The sequence below is a fragment of the Oryctolagus cuniculus genome, chromosome 9 (genome assembly GCF_964237555.1).
Source record: "Oryctolagus cuniculus chromosome 9, mOryCun1.1, whole genome shotgun sequence".
Lineage (NCBI taxonomy): Eukaryota > Metazoa > Chordata > Mammalia > Lagomorpha > Leporidae > Oryctolagus > Oryctolagus cuniculus.
Window position 1 is genome coordinate 81,178,801 of NC_091440.1, and position 17,011 is coordinate 81,195,811.

Genomic DNA, 17,011 nt, shown 5'->3' on the forward strand with positions numbered 1-17,011 from the left:
CACAAGGTTGCGTTATCAGTACTATCTGGTCTGGCCTGTCTAGCCCTGTCTTCCCACTAAGAGGTCACATGCTGCGTGGTCCCCGACACTCATTGTGATCACTGGTTCTGCAGCTCAACTTCCCACTGCAAACACCATGGAAACTGGATCCCACCCCAGAGAGGTTGCTTTGATTGGTCAAGGAAATTTTTCAAGCTCCCTGGTGATTCTAATGGGTAACTAAAGTTTTGAAATCCACTAGTCTTGATTAACTAACCCTCTCTCTCTTTCTTAGCAAGAACAGAGAGCCCCCCCCAAGGGGGGGTTACATGCTCCAATTTATAAAGCAAATTTGCAAGTCAACTAGAAATTGGGATATCCTTGCCTAGTTTGGGGCTGTAATAGATTGCTTCTTCCAAAATCCAGGTCCTCTGTTCCCAGGCATGGGTACTGACAGCCCCTGCTCTTCAGAGTGATTTCCAGTCACCTGTCCCCCTCCCCACCATGCACTTGCTCTGACTCCTTGGACACACTTGAACCCTCGTGATTCCTCCCTACGCTTTGTTTTCCTCTCCTCCTCCATTGGGTCCACTCTCCTAAGCCACTGAAACCATCCTTGGTCTTCTCAATCTCCTTGTAAGCCATCCTGTTATCCTGAACTAAATCTCTCCCAGCATCACCACTTCTACTTCTTTCTGATGCAAATCAAAAAGGCTTCACCAGCAAGGTCTCCAAATTTGAGTCTGGCTCAATTCTCTGGGCTTCCGTCTTTCTTGCCTTCTTGCATCCACTGAATCTGCTCCTGGCTGCACTCTCTAATACAGCCCCACAGCACTCAATGAGCAGGCCCCTTGGCTGCCATGGCCCCAACAGCACTTTAGGAAGTGGGGGCTGTGAGGAAAAGGCCAGGCCATCTGCATTTTGTCAGAAAACCCCAGGACACCCGGTCTGGTTGCTGTTCCACTCAGGAGCTTCCCCCAAGCCTGCAAGCTACTCTCTGGCTTCCTTCATCTCCCTCCTCTTTCTCTGGGAGAACCATGGCAGCCCTGTCCCCAGCACTGCTGGACTCTCGAAGCTCATCCTGTTTGTCTGAGCCTAAGTACCCTTGCTGCTTGCTACATGGACAGTTACACCCGTAACAGGTGCAAATATAATAGGGACATTGTAGAATGGCACCAATTTGAAATCAAGGCTTGCCCATGTTTAATCTTATTGACTTTTACTAATAGACTATTTTCAACCGACCTGTCAATCGACCTGTCAATATTCGTTAATTATAGTTCCATTTTGCTCCTCTCTGGCTTGCCACTGCTGCCCCCTGTCAACTGAAATGCTTTGAAGCATTGGGTCTGCTTATCAAAGACTCAGGACACCATAATTTAAAGGGAAAAAAAAGAAAAGTGGCTATCAACCTTAATCTCCTACATACAATGCCATGGCCCTGAAACACAGCAGAATTTGCCACCTTATAACTTGGGTGTGAATTAGCCAAAGCTTTGATTCACATGCAGTTGGGAATCAAAACAAGCTAAAATGCCTCAGGCAACAAAATGCTTAAAGCTATAATTAGATGACAAAGGCTGTAATATTGAAACTGAATTTTACAAACTAATCAATTGAGACTTTAAAAAGAACAAAAGGCCATCCTAGTTTAGCAATTTACTAAATACTGAGGCAATGTTTAATAATTTGCATAAAATAAATTTAGCTGCTTTTACAATAAATTAAGCATAATGAAAGATTATACCAAAATTTGAAACTCTACCAAAGGTTTTTGAATCATAAAAATTAGTTAATAAACTTTCCATTATTTATGAATGAAATAATAAGTACACAAATTTTAATGATTTATCCATGTCATTAGATTGTTTCAAATGAGCAGATAGCACAACATAATGATACAGAAATAGCTTCTGCCAAATTATCTTCAGGATTCTCCCAATTCAACACTTGTAAAATCTGAACCCAACAAAGCAAGCATTATAAGTAAATATGGGCATTGATTTATTTTAGTTTAGTTTTACTACAGGTATTCTATGAAAATTCTGCATTCAAAGTCACAAAATAACAGGCTTCAGGGCAAATAATTTGACAGTAATCATCCCAGGTTTTATTTTAGTTACCTCTAAATATTTGACTTACAAGAAATTGCATTTGCATTAATTATATGTGAAATTAGTCTAGAAAAAATATGCCTAAGATAGTTGCCTTATTCATTGAATGCTTACTATGTTCAGCATGGTACTAAGATCAACTTCATGACTCCCACTTCAAAGATGAGAAAAGTGAGGTTCAACAAGGGTTGAGTTACTCAAAAGCACACAACTGTGACGTCACTTTTCTACTTCTCTTTATTTCAATTAATACATAGATTGGCCTTTTTTTCTCTTCCAACCTATTAGGTCAGAAAAAGGGGTGAGATCTTAGCCATCAAGTCTTTTCTGATGGGCAGAAATCCCATCATGAAACAGATTTCAATATAATTTAGGTTTGTGAAACAGTCATTGGTGGCATTTCTACCTTTCACTCAAAATTCTCTATAGTTTTTCTTGACCTCATTCTCCTTAATGTCAAGCAATGGCATTTACCACAAATGTATGAAATAAAATGCCCCAGGACAACGTCCTGAAACTAACAAACCTCCAGCGATAGTTAGTGGTTATAAAATTGGGAAAATGTGGGGCCAGTGTTGAGGCATTGCAGGTTTAGCTGCTGCCTGCAATGCTGGCATCCCATATGGGCACCAATTTGTGCCCTGGCTGCTCTGCTTCTGATCCAGCTCCCTGCTCATGGCTTGGGAAAAGCACCAGAGGATGGCCCACGTGTTTGGGCCCCTGACACCCATATGGGAGACCCAGAGGAAGCACCTGGCTCCTGGCTTTGGCCTGGCTCAGCTCGGGATGTTGTGGCCACTGGGGAGTGAACCAATGGAGCAAAGATCTCTCTCTCTCTCTCTCTCTCTCTGTCTCCCTCTCTTTGGTGTAACTCTGACTCAAATACATATTTTCTTTAAAAAGAATTGAAAAATATAATGGGCCTGGGGGTGAGGGAATGTTTATTCCAGGAAATTTTAAGTATTTGGCGATGCCACAAAGTGTTCCTCTAGAAATTAGCTCTCTCTTTTTATTTGTAAATAAAGAATTTAGCCTGAGTCAGGAAGAATGCTGAGTAGTTAGTTGGGAGACAACACGAATAAAGAAAGAAAAGTCGCAGTTGTCTCACTTAGGGACCAGTCTAGAGATAATCTCTTAGGACTGCAGTAAGTTTTCCTGCCCGGCCATCTAGAAAGACAGGTAATCAACAGTTAGCATATATAAGCCTATCACTCCTTTCTCCGAATATATAGAATTGAGCTGTGTGGCATCTAACACACATCCATTTCTGATGGACAGCTGGTCCCTGTGAATTCTGCCTCTCAACCAAGGTAAAGGCAGTGAGCCAATTCTGTGTATTCATTTATTTCTTTGTTAAATCCTACATACATCCAATTAATCAGCAATATTGATTGAACAATATTATATACAAATCACTCTACCAACCCATACAAAACTTAAAATTAGGGGTGGATATTATGGTACAGCAAGTTAAGCCACACTGCTTGGGATACCCACATCCCGTTTGAAAGTGTAAGTTTGATCCCAGCTATTCTGTGCTTCTGATCCAGCTTCCTACTAAGACTTCCGAGAGATAGTGTGTGACACTCGAGAGATTGAGTTAACACCACCCACATGGGCGATTTGGATGGAGTTCCTGTCCTGGCTTTAGCCTGGCCCAGCTCTAACTGCTGCGGGCATTTGGGAAACGAACCAGCGGCTGGAAGATCTCTGTGTGTCCCCCCTCTCAAATAAATAAATAATAAATAAACAAACCCTTAATATGAAATATGTACCTTGTCTTATATTTCTGTGGGGCGGCACTGTTATAAATAATACAAAGGAAAGTTCGCAAGGCTTTACCAGATTCCAACTATTATCTGTGAAAGACAAAAAATAAAATAGCAAATGCCCAGAATGAACCTGAGAAGCCAGCCTTCCAAATCAGGGCACCGTGAGCTAGGTGCAAAGGGTCCAGCTGGGATCCAAGGAACCAGCTGTGCAGGGCAAATGCAAGGATGGTGGGGAATCGCCGAGAGGCCTTTGGGAACCACTGGCTTACGGCTTTGAAGGGGGTCCTGCCGTGTAATATACAGGACAGGCATTCCAGGTCTACATGCGGACATCTACATATGAAAACTCAGAACTGGGGAGAGGAAGGAACCGAAGGAAAGGACTGGCGTGGGGAGCAGGAAGCGCTCTCAGAAGCAGTTAAGCCTGGAGTGTGCTTCACCACAGCCCTGGTTGGGGTATGTACCCCAGAATCCTCACGTCAGAAAGGCCAGTCCCCAAAGTCCTATGAAAATGGTAGCAGGAGGTGGGGCCTTGGGGAGGTGATTGGGATTCGATGCGGTCACAGGGGTGGGTCCCCATGAGGGCGTTAACGGCTTTACGAGGAAGGATGAGAGCCGAGCTAACATGCTTGCTCCGTGTCACCACGCCATGCCTTCTGCCACGTTATGCCGCCACAGGAAGGCCACCACCTCGACACTGGGTGTTCCAGCCTCCAGACCCAGGGACCCAATAAGTCTATTCTTCATAAACTACCCAGTCTTCGATATTCTGTTCCAGCAACAGGAAAGGCACAAAGAACCCTGCTGGACCAGAAAGGTCCTCCTCCAGCCCCTTCCCTCCTACCTCCTGAGCCCCCTGGGCCTGACAGAAGAGGTGCTCCCTCTCAGCTCTCATTCGGCCGCTGAGTGGTAGCCTCCGAAGTCCTGCATACCACGCTCTTTTTAGTCGTGTAGCGGAATAGTTTTGAGATGCCGTCACTCTTTGGCTTCTCTGTTTTGTGCCTTTCAACTCTTCCTCTTTTCACTCACTCTCCGTGTCTGAAACGATCCCTCAGCTCAACCACCAGGACTCGCCAGGGCGCCCTCTGCCACCTGTTTTCCAGTCGGGCAGGTCACCCTCTCACATCACACCCACCTCCTCACTGCTCCAATCACAGCTCATACGTCTTGGTCAGTCCAAACCTTAATAATGTTTTTAATTAGCCAGCAATGAGTCATGATTATGAAAGATGACAAAGTTGCAGGCAAATTTATTAGAATATTTCATCAAGGAGAAGAACTTTTCTATATGCACAAGGAAATGAAAGTAAACACAGCAATGAAATTCTTTTTAAACAATATTCATTAATTCACAGTAATTAATAAGGAAGTAGTCAAACAAATAGGAGTACTTAAATAGTGATACATTTCATGCTTTTGAAGACCATGACACAGGAAAACACATCATAAGTTTACAAGTTACATAACTGTACATATCAAAATCTGACCATGTAAAATAAAATACATAGGAAATGTAAGCAGTGGCTACTTCTGGGTTGTGAGATTATAGGTAATTTTATTTTTTTACATATACTTTGTTTTACAATTTTTTACAATGAACATATATTACTCTTATAGTCAGAAAAATATATACATAAAATAAACTGTTGATTCTCTAGAGTCAGATTTTAACGAATCTCATTTTAAAAAGAATACCACCAAAAGCTTATCTTTCATGGAAAGATGATATATGATACAGTACAGTGTTTCATTATCTGCCATGACCCTGTGTCAGTGAGTTAGTTAGCTGCTATGACATTGGTTTATCGGTTTAATAGGAGATTAGCTTGTCTATGAAACAACTCCAGTGGACTAGAGACCGTCCCTGTCCGAAAATCAGCCAGACTTATTTGAGGGGCATTAAAGGATAAGACCTTATTAGCCCTTCCAAGAAATCAGTAGCAGGTTTCAGTGCAAAAGTTCAAAGCAAAACTAGTCCGACCCTACTCGCACAGAAGCAGAGCTGTAAAAACACAAAATTCACCTCAGAGATCACAACGCAAATCTTCCAGTGGTATCAGACATGACTGCTTCTCAGCCTATTAAGAACTTTTTTAAAAAAAGCTACCGATTTGAAGGCATGACAGCCGAGGCTAAGGACTAGAGTGGAGTCACCGCTTCAGAGTGAGTCATTCTTCCTGCCTCTGGAAAGGTCATTTTACTCATGCCAAACCTGCTCAGAAATAAAAGGATGTAAAATCAAAGTAATTATAATGCTGTCCGTAATAATAAGCACGCTTCTCCTCTTTCCTCTGCCTATAGACACTGCAGTCCACTGCCTTTCTCAAGGGCTTTTAGTTTTCCCTGAAGAGCTCAGCACCTCACGGTTCATTCATTCTGTAGCAAACTTGTATCAAGTCTCCTGTGTGTAGGCCCACAACAAGGCACCCGGGAGACAAAGCCCTCCAGGACCAGCATGTACAGAACACCCCAGGAGTCACAGAAACTCCCATGAAGGGCTTTCTAGGTGCATCATTCATCAGATAAGCAGATGCATATTAGCAGCATTGAATAGAAACAGTGCTTTTAAAAGGAACACTTCAGCCCCTGGCTCCTTTTGTCTCTCTCACATGTAGTCTGCCATCTTCTCCTTCATGGGAAATTGATTAGATAGAGGCGTGGCCACTGGGCATTACTATAGCAGCTGACAGATGGTTACCTGGGACTTTTTTTATCTAATACTTGCAATGATCAATTCAAGAAACATATTGAAAATATTCCCACTCTGGTCATCCAGATTTCGGTACAAAGGCTGATTTGATACAGTTAGCATCTCTCAAGCTTTTGTTACAGAATGTGTTACAGAAATGACGGTGCCTGTCAGTTCTTTAGTCACCAAAAAGAGAACAAACGCAGGCGCTTTTCACATTATTCAATATTTTCCAATCACCTAGACCCGTATCAGAACCTCTGTCACATCCCACCAAAGGGTTGTGTATGAAATGTGCTGTTTCACAACACTGAGAGGTGCAACTGGTTAACAGCCGATGAGTGTGCATAACCATCTCAAAGCAAATGACTGGAACACGCCCCAACTATTTGTAACTTCTTCTGCCTTTCTTAGAGTAGTAAAAGATAAGAGAGAGGGAAATAATGAAAGCAAAGAAGAGAAAAGCTATGAAGGCCAGTAAAGACTTCCGCTTGTGAAAAAAGCTGCATTCAATGCACTTGGAGAGTTCTTCTGGACAAAATTCTTCCAGGGTTTCAGAGCTTGGGAAACCATTGTTGTCGATAATTCTCCTGTAATGCTTCATGGAGGGTTTGGGCTCAAACTGGTTTGCAGCATAACGGTAGAGGCCAAACTTGGGAGCTGAGCGATCATTAAGAGAATAAGCAAAGTAGCCACACAGATTGATGCCATCCAGCATATAGGCTGGAAAAACCAAAGGACAAGGAGAGGCGTTACTAACATATCTTGCACACCACACAGCACTTTTACATAGCTTTGCTGCATCAGGGGAAATTTTAATATCATTTCATAAAACTCCACTCAATCAGATTTAATCAGAAAAGGTTTCTTTGATGCAAAGACAAATAGGCAAATATCAAGACAAACACTGAATTTCATTTAACAGTTGGTGCTACAGAATTAAACCCACTATGATTCACTTGGGTTAAACCTTTCTGCACATCACCCAGTTCTGATTGCTATGGGGCCATCTGAGGCGGAGACCAGAGAGCCTGTGCCTTTGTAGCACGAGGGTAGGTGGTAGAGAACTTGATCTTCCACTGTTAGCTAACCTCCTTTATCCCCGGGGAAAAGAAGCGGAGACTTCAAAAAGTTCATGGACAATGGAATCAAAGACAGGTGTAGGGGCCAGGGCTTGACTCAGCAGTTAAGATGCCCACACCCACATCAGAGCACCTGCATTCAAGTCCCAGCTCTGCTCCCAATTCCAGCTGCCTACTAAGGTGCACCCTGGGAAGTAGCAGTAATGGCTAGAGTACTTGGATCCCCGCCACCCATGAGGGAGACCTGAATTGAGCTCCTGGCTCCTGGCTTCAGCTTGGCCCATGTCCAGCCACTGTGAGCATCTGGGGAGTAAACCAACAAACCGAAGCTTTTTCTCATTCTTTCTCTCTCTCTCTCTCTGCCTTTCACATAATTTTTTTTTGAAAAAGATAGGTATTTAAGTCCATGCCTAAAAGGAGTATTCAATAAATTCGTGGAAAATGCATATCATGAAGTCTTTGCATGGATTTCAAAGTTGCTTGCATCAACATAAACTTATCTCTGAATTCCGTTTCCCAAAAACTTCTTGTGATACTCTCTCTCTCTATTTTTTTTTTTTTTTTTGACAGGCAGAGTGGACAGTGAGAGAGAGAGAGACAGAGAGAAAGGTCTTCCTTTGCCGTTGGTTCACCCTCCAATGGCCGCTGCGGCCGGCGCACCGCGCTGATTCGATGGCAGGAGCCAGGTACTTCTCCTGGTCTCCCATGGGGTGCAGGGCCCAAGCACTTGGGCCATCCTCCACTGCACTCCCTGGCCACAGCAGAGCTGGCCTGGAAGAGGGGCAACCGGGACAGAATCCGGCGCCCCGACCGGGACTAGAACCCGGTGTGCCGGCGCCGCAAGGCAGCCTAGTGAGCCTAGTGAGCCGCGGCGCTGGCCGTGATACTCTCTTACTGGATACGCCCTGGGCTGCTCCACAAGGAGCCCTTGGGTCCACGGGCGACAGCGTGTAGCTTCTAGCAGAGCTGTTGTCAGGCCCCGTGCCCTTGGAGACCTATCTGCCAGGGGTTGCTCTTGGGGAGCGCCTTACCTTTGAGCGCTTCATTCACATAATTCTGAATGTAATACACCCTCAGCTGGTCTTGCTCCGCCTGCAGGTCATCATCAATTCCGTTGGCTATGACATACATGGGGAGGTCCCCATACTTCAGCCTCAGCCAGTTCAGCACCTTACGTAACCCCCAGGGCACCACCGCCACCTGCCCGGGAGAATTGAGCCACGTGATGTCAGTCATCTCCTGTACTTCCAAGTAATCATTGTATTTTGTGGGATCTTCTTTTTCCCAGTCTACAAGGATGGTGGTGTAATGGCTTAGAGCCAGAAAGTCAAAGGAACCCCGGACCAGTTGTCTCTCCTCTTCGGTGAAATACGGTAGAAGAAAATTGTTTCTTTGGTTCAGCCAGTCCCTCATCACACGGGGATAGTCCCCAGAGCCGAAAATGGGCTCAGCCAGCCAGCCAATGTCAAATTCCAGCACTCTCTCGGCCACCTCCTTGTCCTTCTGGGAAGAGGGGCAGGCGGGCTCAATCCAGTCGGCCTGCAAGGCTATAGATACTTTACCCTTTTGGGCGGGCCTGAATTTTCCGTCGTACTCGCGCCAGACCAGCGCGTGCGCCTTGAGCAGGTGGTGCCCGGCCCTGTAGGTCATGTTGCGCGTGTTCGGCTCGTTCATGGTGATCCAGAACTTGATGCGGTGGCCCAGCTCCATAAAGCACAGCCGGGCGTACTCCACAAAGGCCAGGACGGTGTGTGGGTTCTCCCAGGCGCCCTGCTGGGCCAGGGGCTGCGGCAGGCCCTGGTGCGGGGCCGCAGGTTGCCACAGGGCCACCACGGGCGTGATGTTGGCACGCACCAGCTCTTCCACCACGCAGCGGTAGTAGCGCAGGACCGTGCGGTTCACCTGGGACTGGTTGCCCAGAGGGAGCACCAGGGCCCAGTCCAGGGAGAAGTGGAAATGCGTGACGTGCGTTTCCTGGAGTAAGACGATCTGGGACCGGATGGCCGCGAAGTCCACGCAATAGGATTTCCTCTTCCTGCTCACAACCCCGTCCAGCTTAATCAGCCTCTTGCTGTGATGGACATCCCACAGGTAAACATTCGGATCTGTGAACTGCGACAGGGTGGTGTCTACCTACCAAGAGGACAGAGCCATGTCATGCAGTAATTTCAACAACTCCTGCAAGCGAGATAAGCCACAGTCCCAGCCTTTCTGGAGGCGAATTTTTAACTTCTTTTCATAAATTCTCAGTTCCAGAGGAAGAAAACCTTTTGCTTTCTTTTGTATATGTTTTAAATTTGCTCACAGTTCTAACTCTCAAAACTTCATGTTTAAAAAAAAAAATCTGAGATCCCATCCGAAGACTGGCACTCAGGACTCCACACACCGTTTGTAGGATGTTAGCAAGATATTTTTGGATGTTCCTATAATAAGAAGAAGTCACTAATGCTGTGGGACTCTTTAAGTGTCAAAAAAGGATTAGACAAAGCAAAAACGGGAAACCTGATCTGGAGTCAGAAAAGGAATCTTCTAGAATCAAATGTTGATCATTAAACCGTGCTTAAAAGCACATCACTGCTGAGGTTTGCAATAGGGAGAGGAGGTCAATAAACTTAACTGTTGCCTTTCAACGGCAGAATTTAAAGCATTCAATCTGATTGATGGTAGAAACTCTGAGCTGGCGCCGCGGCTCACTTGGCTAATCCTCCGCCTAGCGGCGCCGGCACACCGGGTTCTAGTCCCGGTCGGGGCACCGGATTCTGTCCCGGTTGCCCCTCTTCCAGGCCAGCCCTCTGCTGTGGCCAGGGAGTGCAGTGGAGGATGGCCCAAGTGCTTGGGCCCTGCACCCCATGGGAGACCAGGAAAAGCACCTGGCTCCTGGCTCCTGCCATCGGATCAGCGCGGTGCGCCGGCCGCGGCGGCCATTGGAGGGTGAACCAACGGCAAAGGAAGACCTTTCTCTCTGTCTCTCTCTCTCACTGTCCACTCTGCCTGTCAAAAAAAAAAAAAAAGAAACTCTGAAAGAGAGGGGCCGGCACTAGTGGGTTAATAGCTGTGTGCAACACAGGCATCCCATGTCAGCAGAGTGCCAGGTAAGGCCCGGATGCTCTGCTTCTGTTCGCCGCCCACGTGGGAGACATACATGGAGTTCCTGGCTCCTGGCTTCCTCCTGACCCAGCCCTGGCTGGTGCTGCCATTTGCAGGGTGCGCCAGTGGATGAAAGATCTCTTTCTTGCTCTCTCTCTCTCTCTCTCTCTCTCTGAAATAAAGAAATCCTTAAAGAACAAAAAAAAGAAAAAGCTCTGAAAGAGAGTGGAGAAATAAGAGGCAATATTTTCATCTACCGATAGTATTTTGTGGCATAGAGGGTTTTTTTCTAAATTATTTTCTGCAATGATGATGACACTGGTGACTCAAGCATGCGATCTATGCAGGTACTTCAAAAATGTCATGGGACATAGAATTAAAAGATAAGTTTATCTTGATGCAAAATAGTGTTGGAATCTCTCCATATGAGGGGTCTTCCCTCCTCTCCCTCCCATCGGGAAGTAGGCCTGGATTGCGTCCCCAATTCCCACCCAACCTTGGCCAACTGTGGACATTTGAGGACTGAACCAATGGATGGAAACTCATATTCTCTCTGTCTCTCAAATACATATATAAATAAATAGTTCATGGAAACATTTATTATGAAAAAAGTGCACACAAGTTTCAAATTCCATTTCGGCATCAAAATAAACTCTTCCAATTCCATTGCCCACAAACATCTTGAAGCAGCCTCATCTATGCCTCCAAAACGAAAAATAGCTATTTAGGAAAAATGGGCAAATATTAAACATCAAACTCCGCCCTCCACATGTAAGCGGTGGAGGAAACACAAACTGAGAAGCCCACCTGAAAGCTGTGCAACCTAAGCCAGCTTCCTCCTCCGCCATAATCAGCCAGAAGAGGTTCCCTGGCCGGGTTCCCTGGTGAAGCAGGGCTCAGGTAAACCTGGTTTTGAGGCTCTGGCAAAACTTTTTGCTGCATTTGGGGGGCCTGTTGTAAATCCACTGCCATTTCTCTAGGGGACTAAGTGCTGTGTTTATGAAGGAAAGCAATGAAAATCAGCATATCAGAGGGAAATTGCTTTTTCTAGAGAAGGGTCCCATGTAGTTCACCCACGCATGCACTTCCCTTAGCGCTGTGCTAATGCTGGCACAAGTATTTTTCCACTGTGGTGCATGCACAAATCATGTTTCCTCAGCCTTGCAAGAGAAAATATTTACACACTCTTTCAAAGTAAAAGTGTTAGGGTTTGAAGGAGTTTTCTGGATTATTTTTATAGAGCTCTGAGCTGACTAAATGCATAACTTCTCTACCATAATTGTTCCAAAACAACTTTTATTCAATCTATCACAAAACAAATATGAGAGACTAAGGTATACTTTTTTAATCTGTTTCTGGAAAATAAAGGGCATTTAGAAATGGGTGTTGAGGCACATTCCATCTAACCTCAATTAATTTGTTGATTTAGTTTTTGCTAAAAAAATGAAATACTACAGTTGGCCTGTTTAGAAGGAATGGGTATAAAGCATGTATTGAGTATGTTTTGGAAGGAACTTTCTCTGATGTCAAAGAAGTCCTGTGTCCTCAGTTCGTAGCACATTCTGTAGTTATTTCACGATGAGCAGTGGTGGTTAGGGGAAAACAAACCTGCCAGCTGGGAACTTAGATCCAAGCAAAATGGCTCCATAGGAATGAGCCCAAGGTCAGACTTGAGACAGGTTTTGGGTTGCATGGGATGTGAATTTTAAAGTTGTTCAGGTGAAATGTATGCTGCAAAGGGTCGGCGTTGTGGCGTAGTGGGTAAAGTTGCCACCTGCAGTGTTGGCATCCCATATGGGCGCCGGTTCGAGACCTGGCTGCTCCACTTCTGATCCAGCTCTCTGCTGTGGTCTGGGAAAGCAGAAGAAGATGGTCCAAGTCGTTGGGCCCCTGCATTCACGTGGGAGACCCAGAAGAAGCTCCTGGCTCCTGGCTTCGGATCGGCACAGCTCCAGCCGTGCAGCAAATTAGGGCGTGAACCAGCAGATGGAAGACCTCTCTCTCTCTCTCTTTCTCTCTCTCTCTCTCTGCCTCTCCTTCTCTCTGTGTATAACTCTGACCTTCACATAAAATAAAATAAATAAATCTTAAAAAAGAAAGAGAAATGTATGCCATGAGTACTAAGAGTTTGAAACACTAGCCACGAGGGAAAAGATGAATTTCAATGGCTTAAAAATCACTTCTCAGGATTTTGATATATAATGTATGAAAAGCACAGAGGAAGTGCTTGTAACTGCAGACACACACCGTGGAGCTGGCATAGCAAAGGCCTCACTTTGATTAGTCCATTGGGGAGTGGGCCTGGGAAGGATGCTGCCACAGAAGGCAATGCATGAGGAGAAGACCTCAAAGGAGCACACAGCAGGGGCCGCCAATCCCTCCCCACCCCCGCCCACCCCCCCCCACCCCCCCACCCCCCCAGAGCTTCCAGAGGAGTTCACATCCCCAGGGGTCTGAGAGCTGGAGGGACAGAGCTGAGGAGGTAAAAGGACAGCGCGACCTGAGGGTGGGGCTCTGGGCTGCTGAGGGGCTGCCCTGTGATCAGGCTCTAAACCCACTGCCTCTAGGGCATGAGACACAAAGCATTCCCCGCCCCCCTGCATCACCCTGCCTAGCCAATCAGACATTTCACTTCCCACCAGTCTCTCTCCTTCCTCAAGAAAATAGGACACACCCACGTGGTGGAATGAGAAGGTGAAAAGGTCATGCAAAGATGGCCGCTGAGGTGCAAAGTTCATGCCAAGATGGCCGCTGACAACAGAAACTGCCTGGCAATAGGCTGTGATTGGATGGCTTCAGAAACCACATGGCAACAGAGCCTGACTGGCAATAGGCTGTGATTGGATGGCTTTGGAAACTGCCTGGCAACAGGCTGTGATTGGTTAGGGCATAGACCGCCCCTTGACTGGATTGGCTGCCTTGGCTATATAAGCAGCTGTAGCAACTGAAATAAACGAGTCTGCGGGCTGCTGGCCTCAGGCCTGCTTTCACCCGACTCCTGGGGTCTGTGAGGTGACTCTGCGCCTCTTGAGCCCACCCTGCTCCTCTTCTCAGAACGAATCCTCTCAGAAGAAATCTACCGCAACACACCCAGAACACTTTCTCACTGATTTCCAGTTCCCAATGCAACCACACAGCCCTTGGGTGGGGAGCAGAGTGGAGCAAAATGTATCTCTCCAGCCCCCAAACTTCCCTGGGTCCCTAGGGTCTACACCGAGGAGTGGGCCACGAGACACTCACACACTAGATGAACTGGGAGCTACTTGCAGGCTCAGGCTGCTGTCACAGGATTGGATAGGGGCAGTGACAGGGCCTGGTGCCCAGCAGGGAGCCCGCAGAAAGTCAAGCGCTAGAACAGGGACAGGGGCCCTCTAATCTACCCCGAGCCCCAGTGTTAGGGTTTGACTATAATTTGGCCTCTGAACTCATGCAGGACTTAAACTCCCAAATCATAAGTTAACGGCACTAGCAGGGTGGAAACTGAGTCCATTCTGGCATCTAGGATGCGGAGCTAAAGAGAGGGCCTTAGGTCACTGGGGACATGCCCTCCAATGGTAGCTCTCAGAGGAGGGTTGTTGTAAAAGCCTGAGTTTGAGACCAGCTGACTCTCTGCTTTCCCATTAATCCTGTGGTCATGCATTGCACACGTTCCACCGACACCATCGGCCACTCTCATGAGAAGCTGAACCAATGGAACTGGCCAATCCTGGACTCGCACCTCCAAAACTTCCAGCTGAAAACAGCTTTTCTCTTTTAAAGTTAATGGCCTCAGGCCTTTTACTACAGCAATGAAAAGCTGACTCCTACAGCTAACAAAGGGGAGGAGGAAGGGAGGATTGCAGGGGGCATGTCTTCTCCTCCTCCTTGTCTCCTTCTCTCCTGCTCCTCACCAGTCCCACTTCTGTCACCTCCAATGCACTTGAACTGGAGACCCCCCTCTGGAAAGGGAAATTAGGAGAGGGTGGTTCCAAATAGTCCTGGATCGAGGGAGGACAGAGAGGGAGCAGGCAGGAAACTCTCACACCGGGCAAAACGGACCTAAGACTTTATATTGGGCTCAGAAATCTCTGCAAACCCATTTCCCACTGTCCTTTACATTGAAGTCCAGGACTGACTCTAAAACAAACTACATGATCTGAAAAAGTCACAAGCATAATCCAGACCCACACGAAATTATTAAGAGTAGTGTGGATTTATGTCCTTACAAATAAAAGATTGCAACTTGATATTTACCACTAGAAAAGAGCAACCCACTTCAACTAGAAAACCTTTCTTGAGGTCCAAGCATTCCTCCAAGTAACTTCTTCTGAAGCTGTGCTTTATAGGAACAGTGAGTTGGCTAGAAAAACTCAACATGCTAAGTCTCACTGCTTAACTATGGATGCTGAATTTATCTCTGTTTTGATTATTGTTTTTACACCCAAACTATATTCAGTAGCTCTTCCCCCAACACCACCACCCTGCTCACTTACCATCATGCTCTGTTCACTCCATTATACTCATTGTGTCTCCATCATTTACTGTCAACGGGTTCCTTTGCACCTTTTAAAGCAAGGGGTATCTTATTCATCTCAATGTGTTCCCCACGGGCACTCCACTTAACCAGGTGAGCCCAGAAACACACAACAGGGCTTCGTACACATGAGGCATACTTACTAAAGTATTCAGTTGGGTTAGGCCACTGCTTGGGATGCCCTCGGGATGCCCTCATCCCAAATTGAAGTGCTCTTTCTAATCCCAGTTACTCCAACTCTGATTCACCTTCTTGCTAATGCACCAGGGCAGGCAGCAGATGTTGGCCTCAAGTACCTGGGCCCCTGCCACCCATGTTGGAAACTCAGATGGAGTTGCTGGCTCTTGGCTCCTGGCGGCAGCCTGGCCAAGATCCAGCTGTTCCAGGCATTTGAAGGAAGAGCCAATAGATGGAATATCATTCCTCCCACCCCTCTGTCTCTCCCTCTCTGTCACTCTGCTTTCAAATCCATAATAAAATCTTTTTAAGAACATATGCAGTAAACTGGAAAACAAGTCCCTTTAAAATTAGGTAAATTAAAAAGAATATGGAGGGCCAATTACATAGTAAATATTCCGTAAATACTAGTTGATCATTTGGAAAGACTCCCATATCATTCCAATGACCATGATTGTAAAGGACATTGTTATCAGTGAAACACTGAAGCAAAGAGTTTCTTTCTCAGGTATTTCTGCAAGCCACATGGTTATACCTCAAGAAGAAGGCCATCTGTTCCTGCTTCAAAAATATCAGTGGCTCCCTCAATTCTCCAGTATTTTGACTTTGGAAGAGTATATCTTGTTTATGGACAAACCCAACTGCTTTAAAAGGGGTTGAAAACCGCAGAACAAAAATGTATTTTATTATCTTTACCTGCCTTAGAATATCTTACACATTAACGTTTCAGGTTTATTTCCATTTGAATCTAATTTAAAGTGCAAGATGACGTCTGGAAGATTTTTAGAAAAAGGGCTGCTGCATTCCAATTTGTGCACTGAGTATGCTTTTGAGGAAACTGTGTTTGGCTAAAGAACTGACAATGTGCCATGTGAAGAGCCTAATAAGGAAACACTACTTACTAGTGATAGGGCTTGGTGAGACTGAAGATTGGTTTTGTCAGCTGACTTACTTGAATGTAGTTGTCAACAACTCCCCAAGCAAAGTCACAGGGAAAGGTCCCTTCTAGGGGTTGATTTTCAGGTAAAGGAGGGAAGCCATTTTTCTCTATCAGCTTTTGGTAGAACAAGGCTGAAGACTTCGGCAGCAACTTCTTATCCTGACTCAGAAAGTCAACATAGAAGAGTCCCCGTCTGATGTTGTATCCTCGGTGCCACTCAAAACCATCCATGAGGGACCACGCTGTGTACCCGATGACATCCACCCCATCCAGCCTGATGGCTGCAAAGGGAAGAGGAGACAGGAGCAACATGACCTTCACTGATCACTCGCCGGGGACTTTATTACTTAAAGACAAAAATTAAGTTTAATTCTTCTTGTTTCAGAAGCCAACGATTTTTCTTATTGACAAAAGATTCTAGTCCTATCTAGGTAATTCCACAAATAAATGTCTCACAAATAGAGCATTCCCAAATCTGAGACAGTTCCTTATTTCCAATGGGTGCTCTACAGGGCTAGGGAGAGGTCTTGTTCCACTGTGTACCCTAGCATTGTGCCTGATGCAGTAAAGGAAGAAAGTCATTAAAATAATGAACTATTATTTTCTCTATGAAATGTGGATTATGCTTTTTCTTTTAATAATGCCTTTTTTGGACAAA

At 45.7% G+C, this 17,011-nt stretch overlaps 1 protein-coding gene across 1 annotated transcript in view; it reads right to left on the minus strand.

Annotated features, from left to right (window-relative positions):
• Window positions 1–5,085: 5,085 nt before the first annotated feature.
• Window positions 5,086–17,011, minus strand: part of KL (klotho) — a 67,830-nt gene continuing 55,904 nt past the window's right edge. Inside the window, exons 3-5 of the mRNA XM_008273536.4 lie at window positions 16,366–16,634; window positions 8,668–9,769; window positions 5,086–7,277 (exon numbers count right to left, since the gene is read on the minus strand). Coding sequence (XP_008271758.3) covers window positions 6,940–7,277; window positions 8,668–9,769; window positions 16,366–16,634 — 1,709 coding nt within the window. The 3' untranslated portion in view covers window positions 5,086–6,939. The remainder of the gene's footprint in view (window positions 7,278–8,667; window positions 9,770–16,365; window positions 16,635–17,011) is intronic.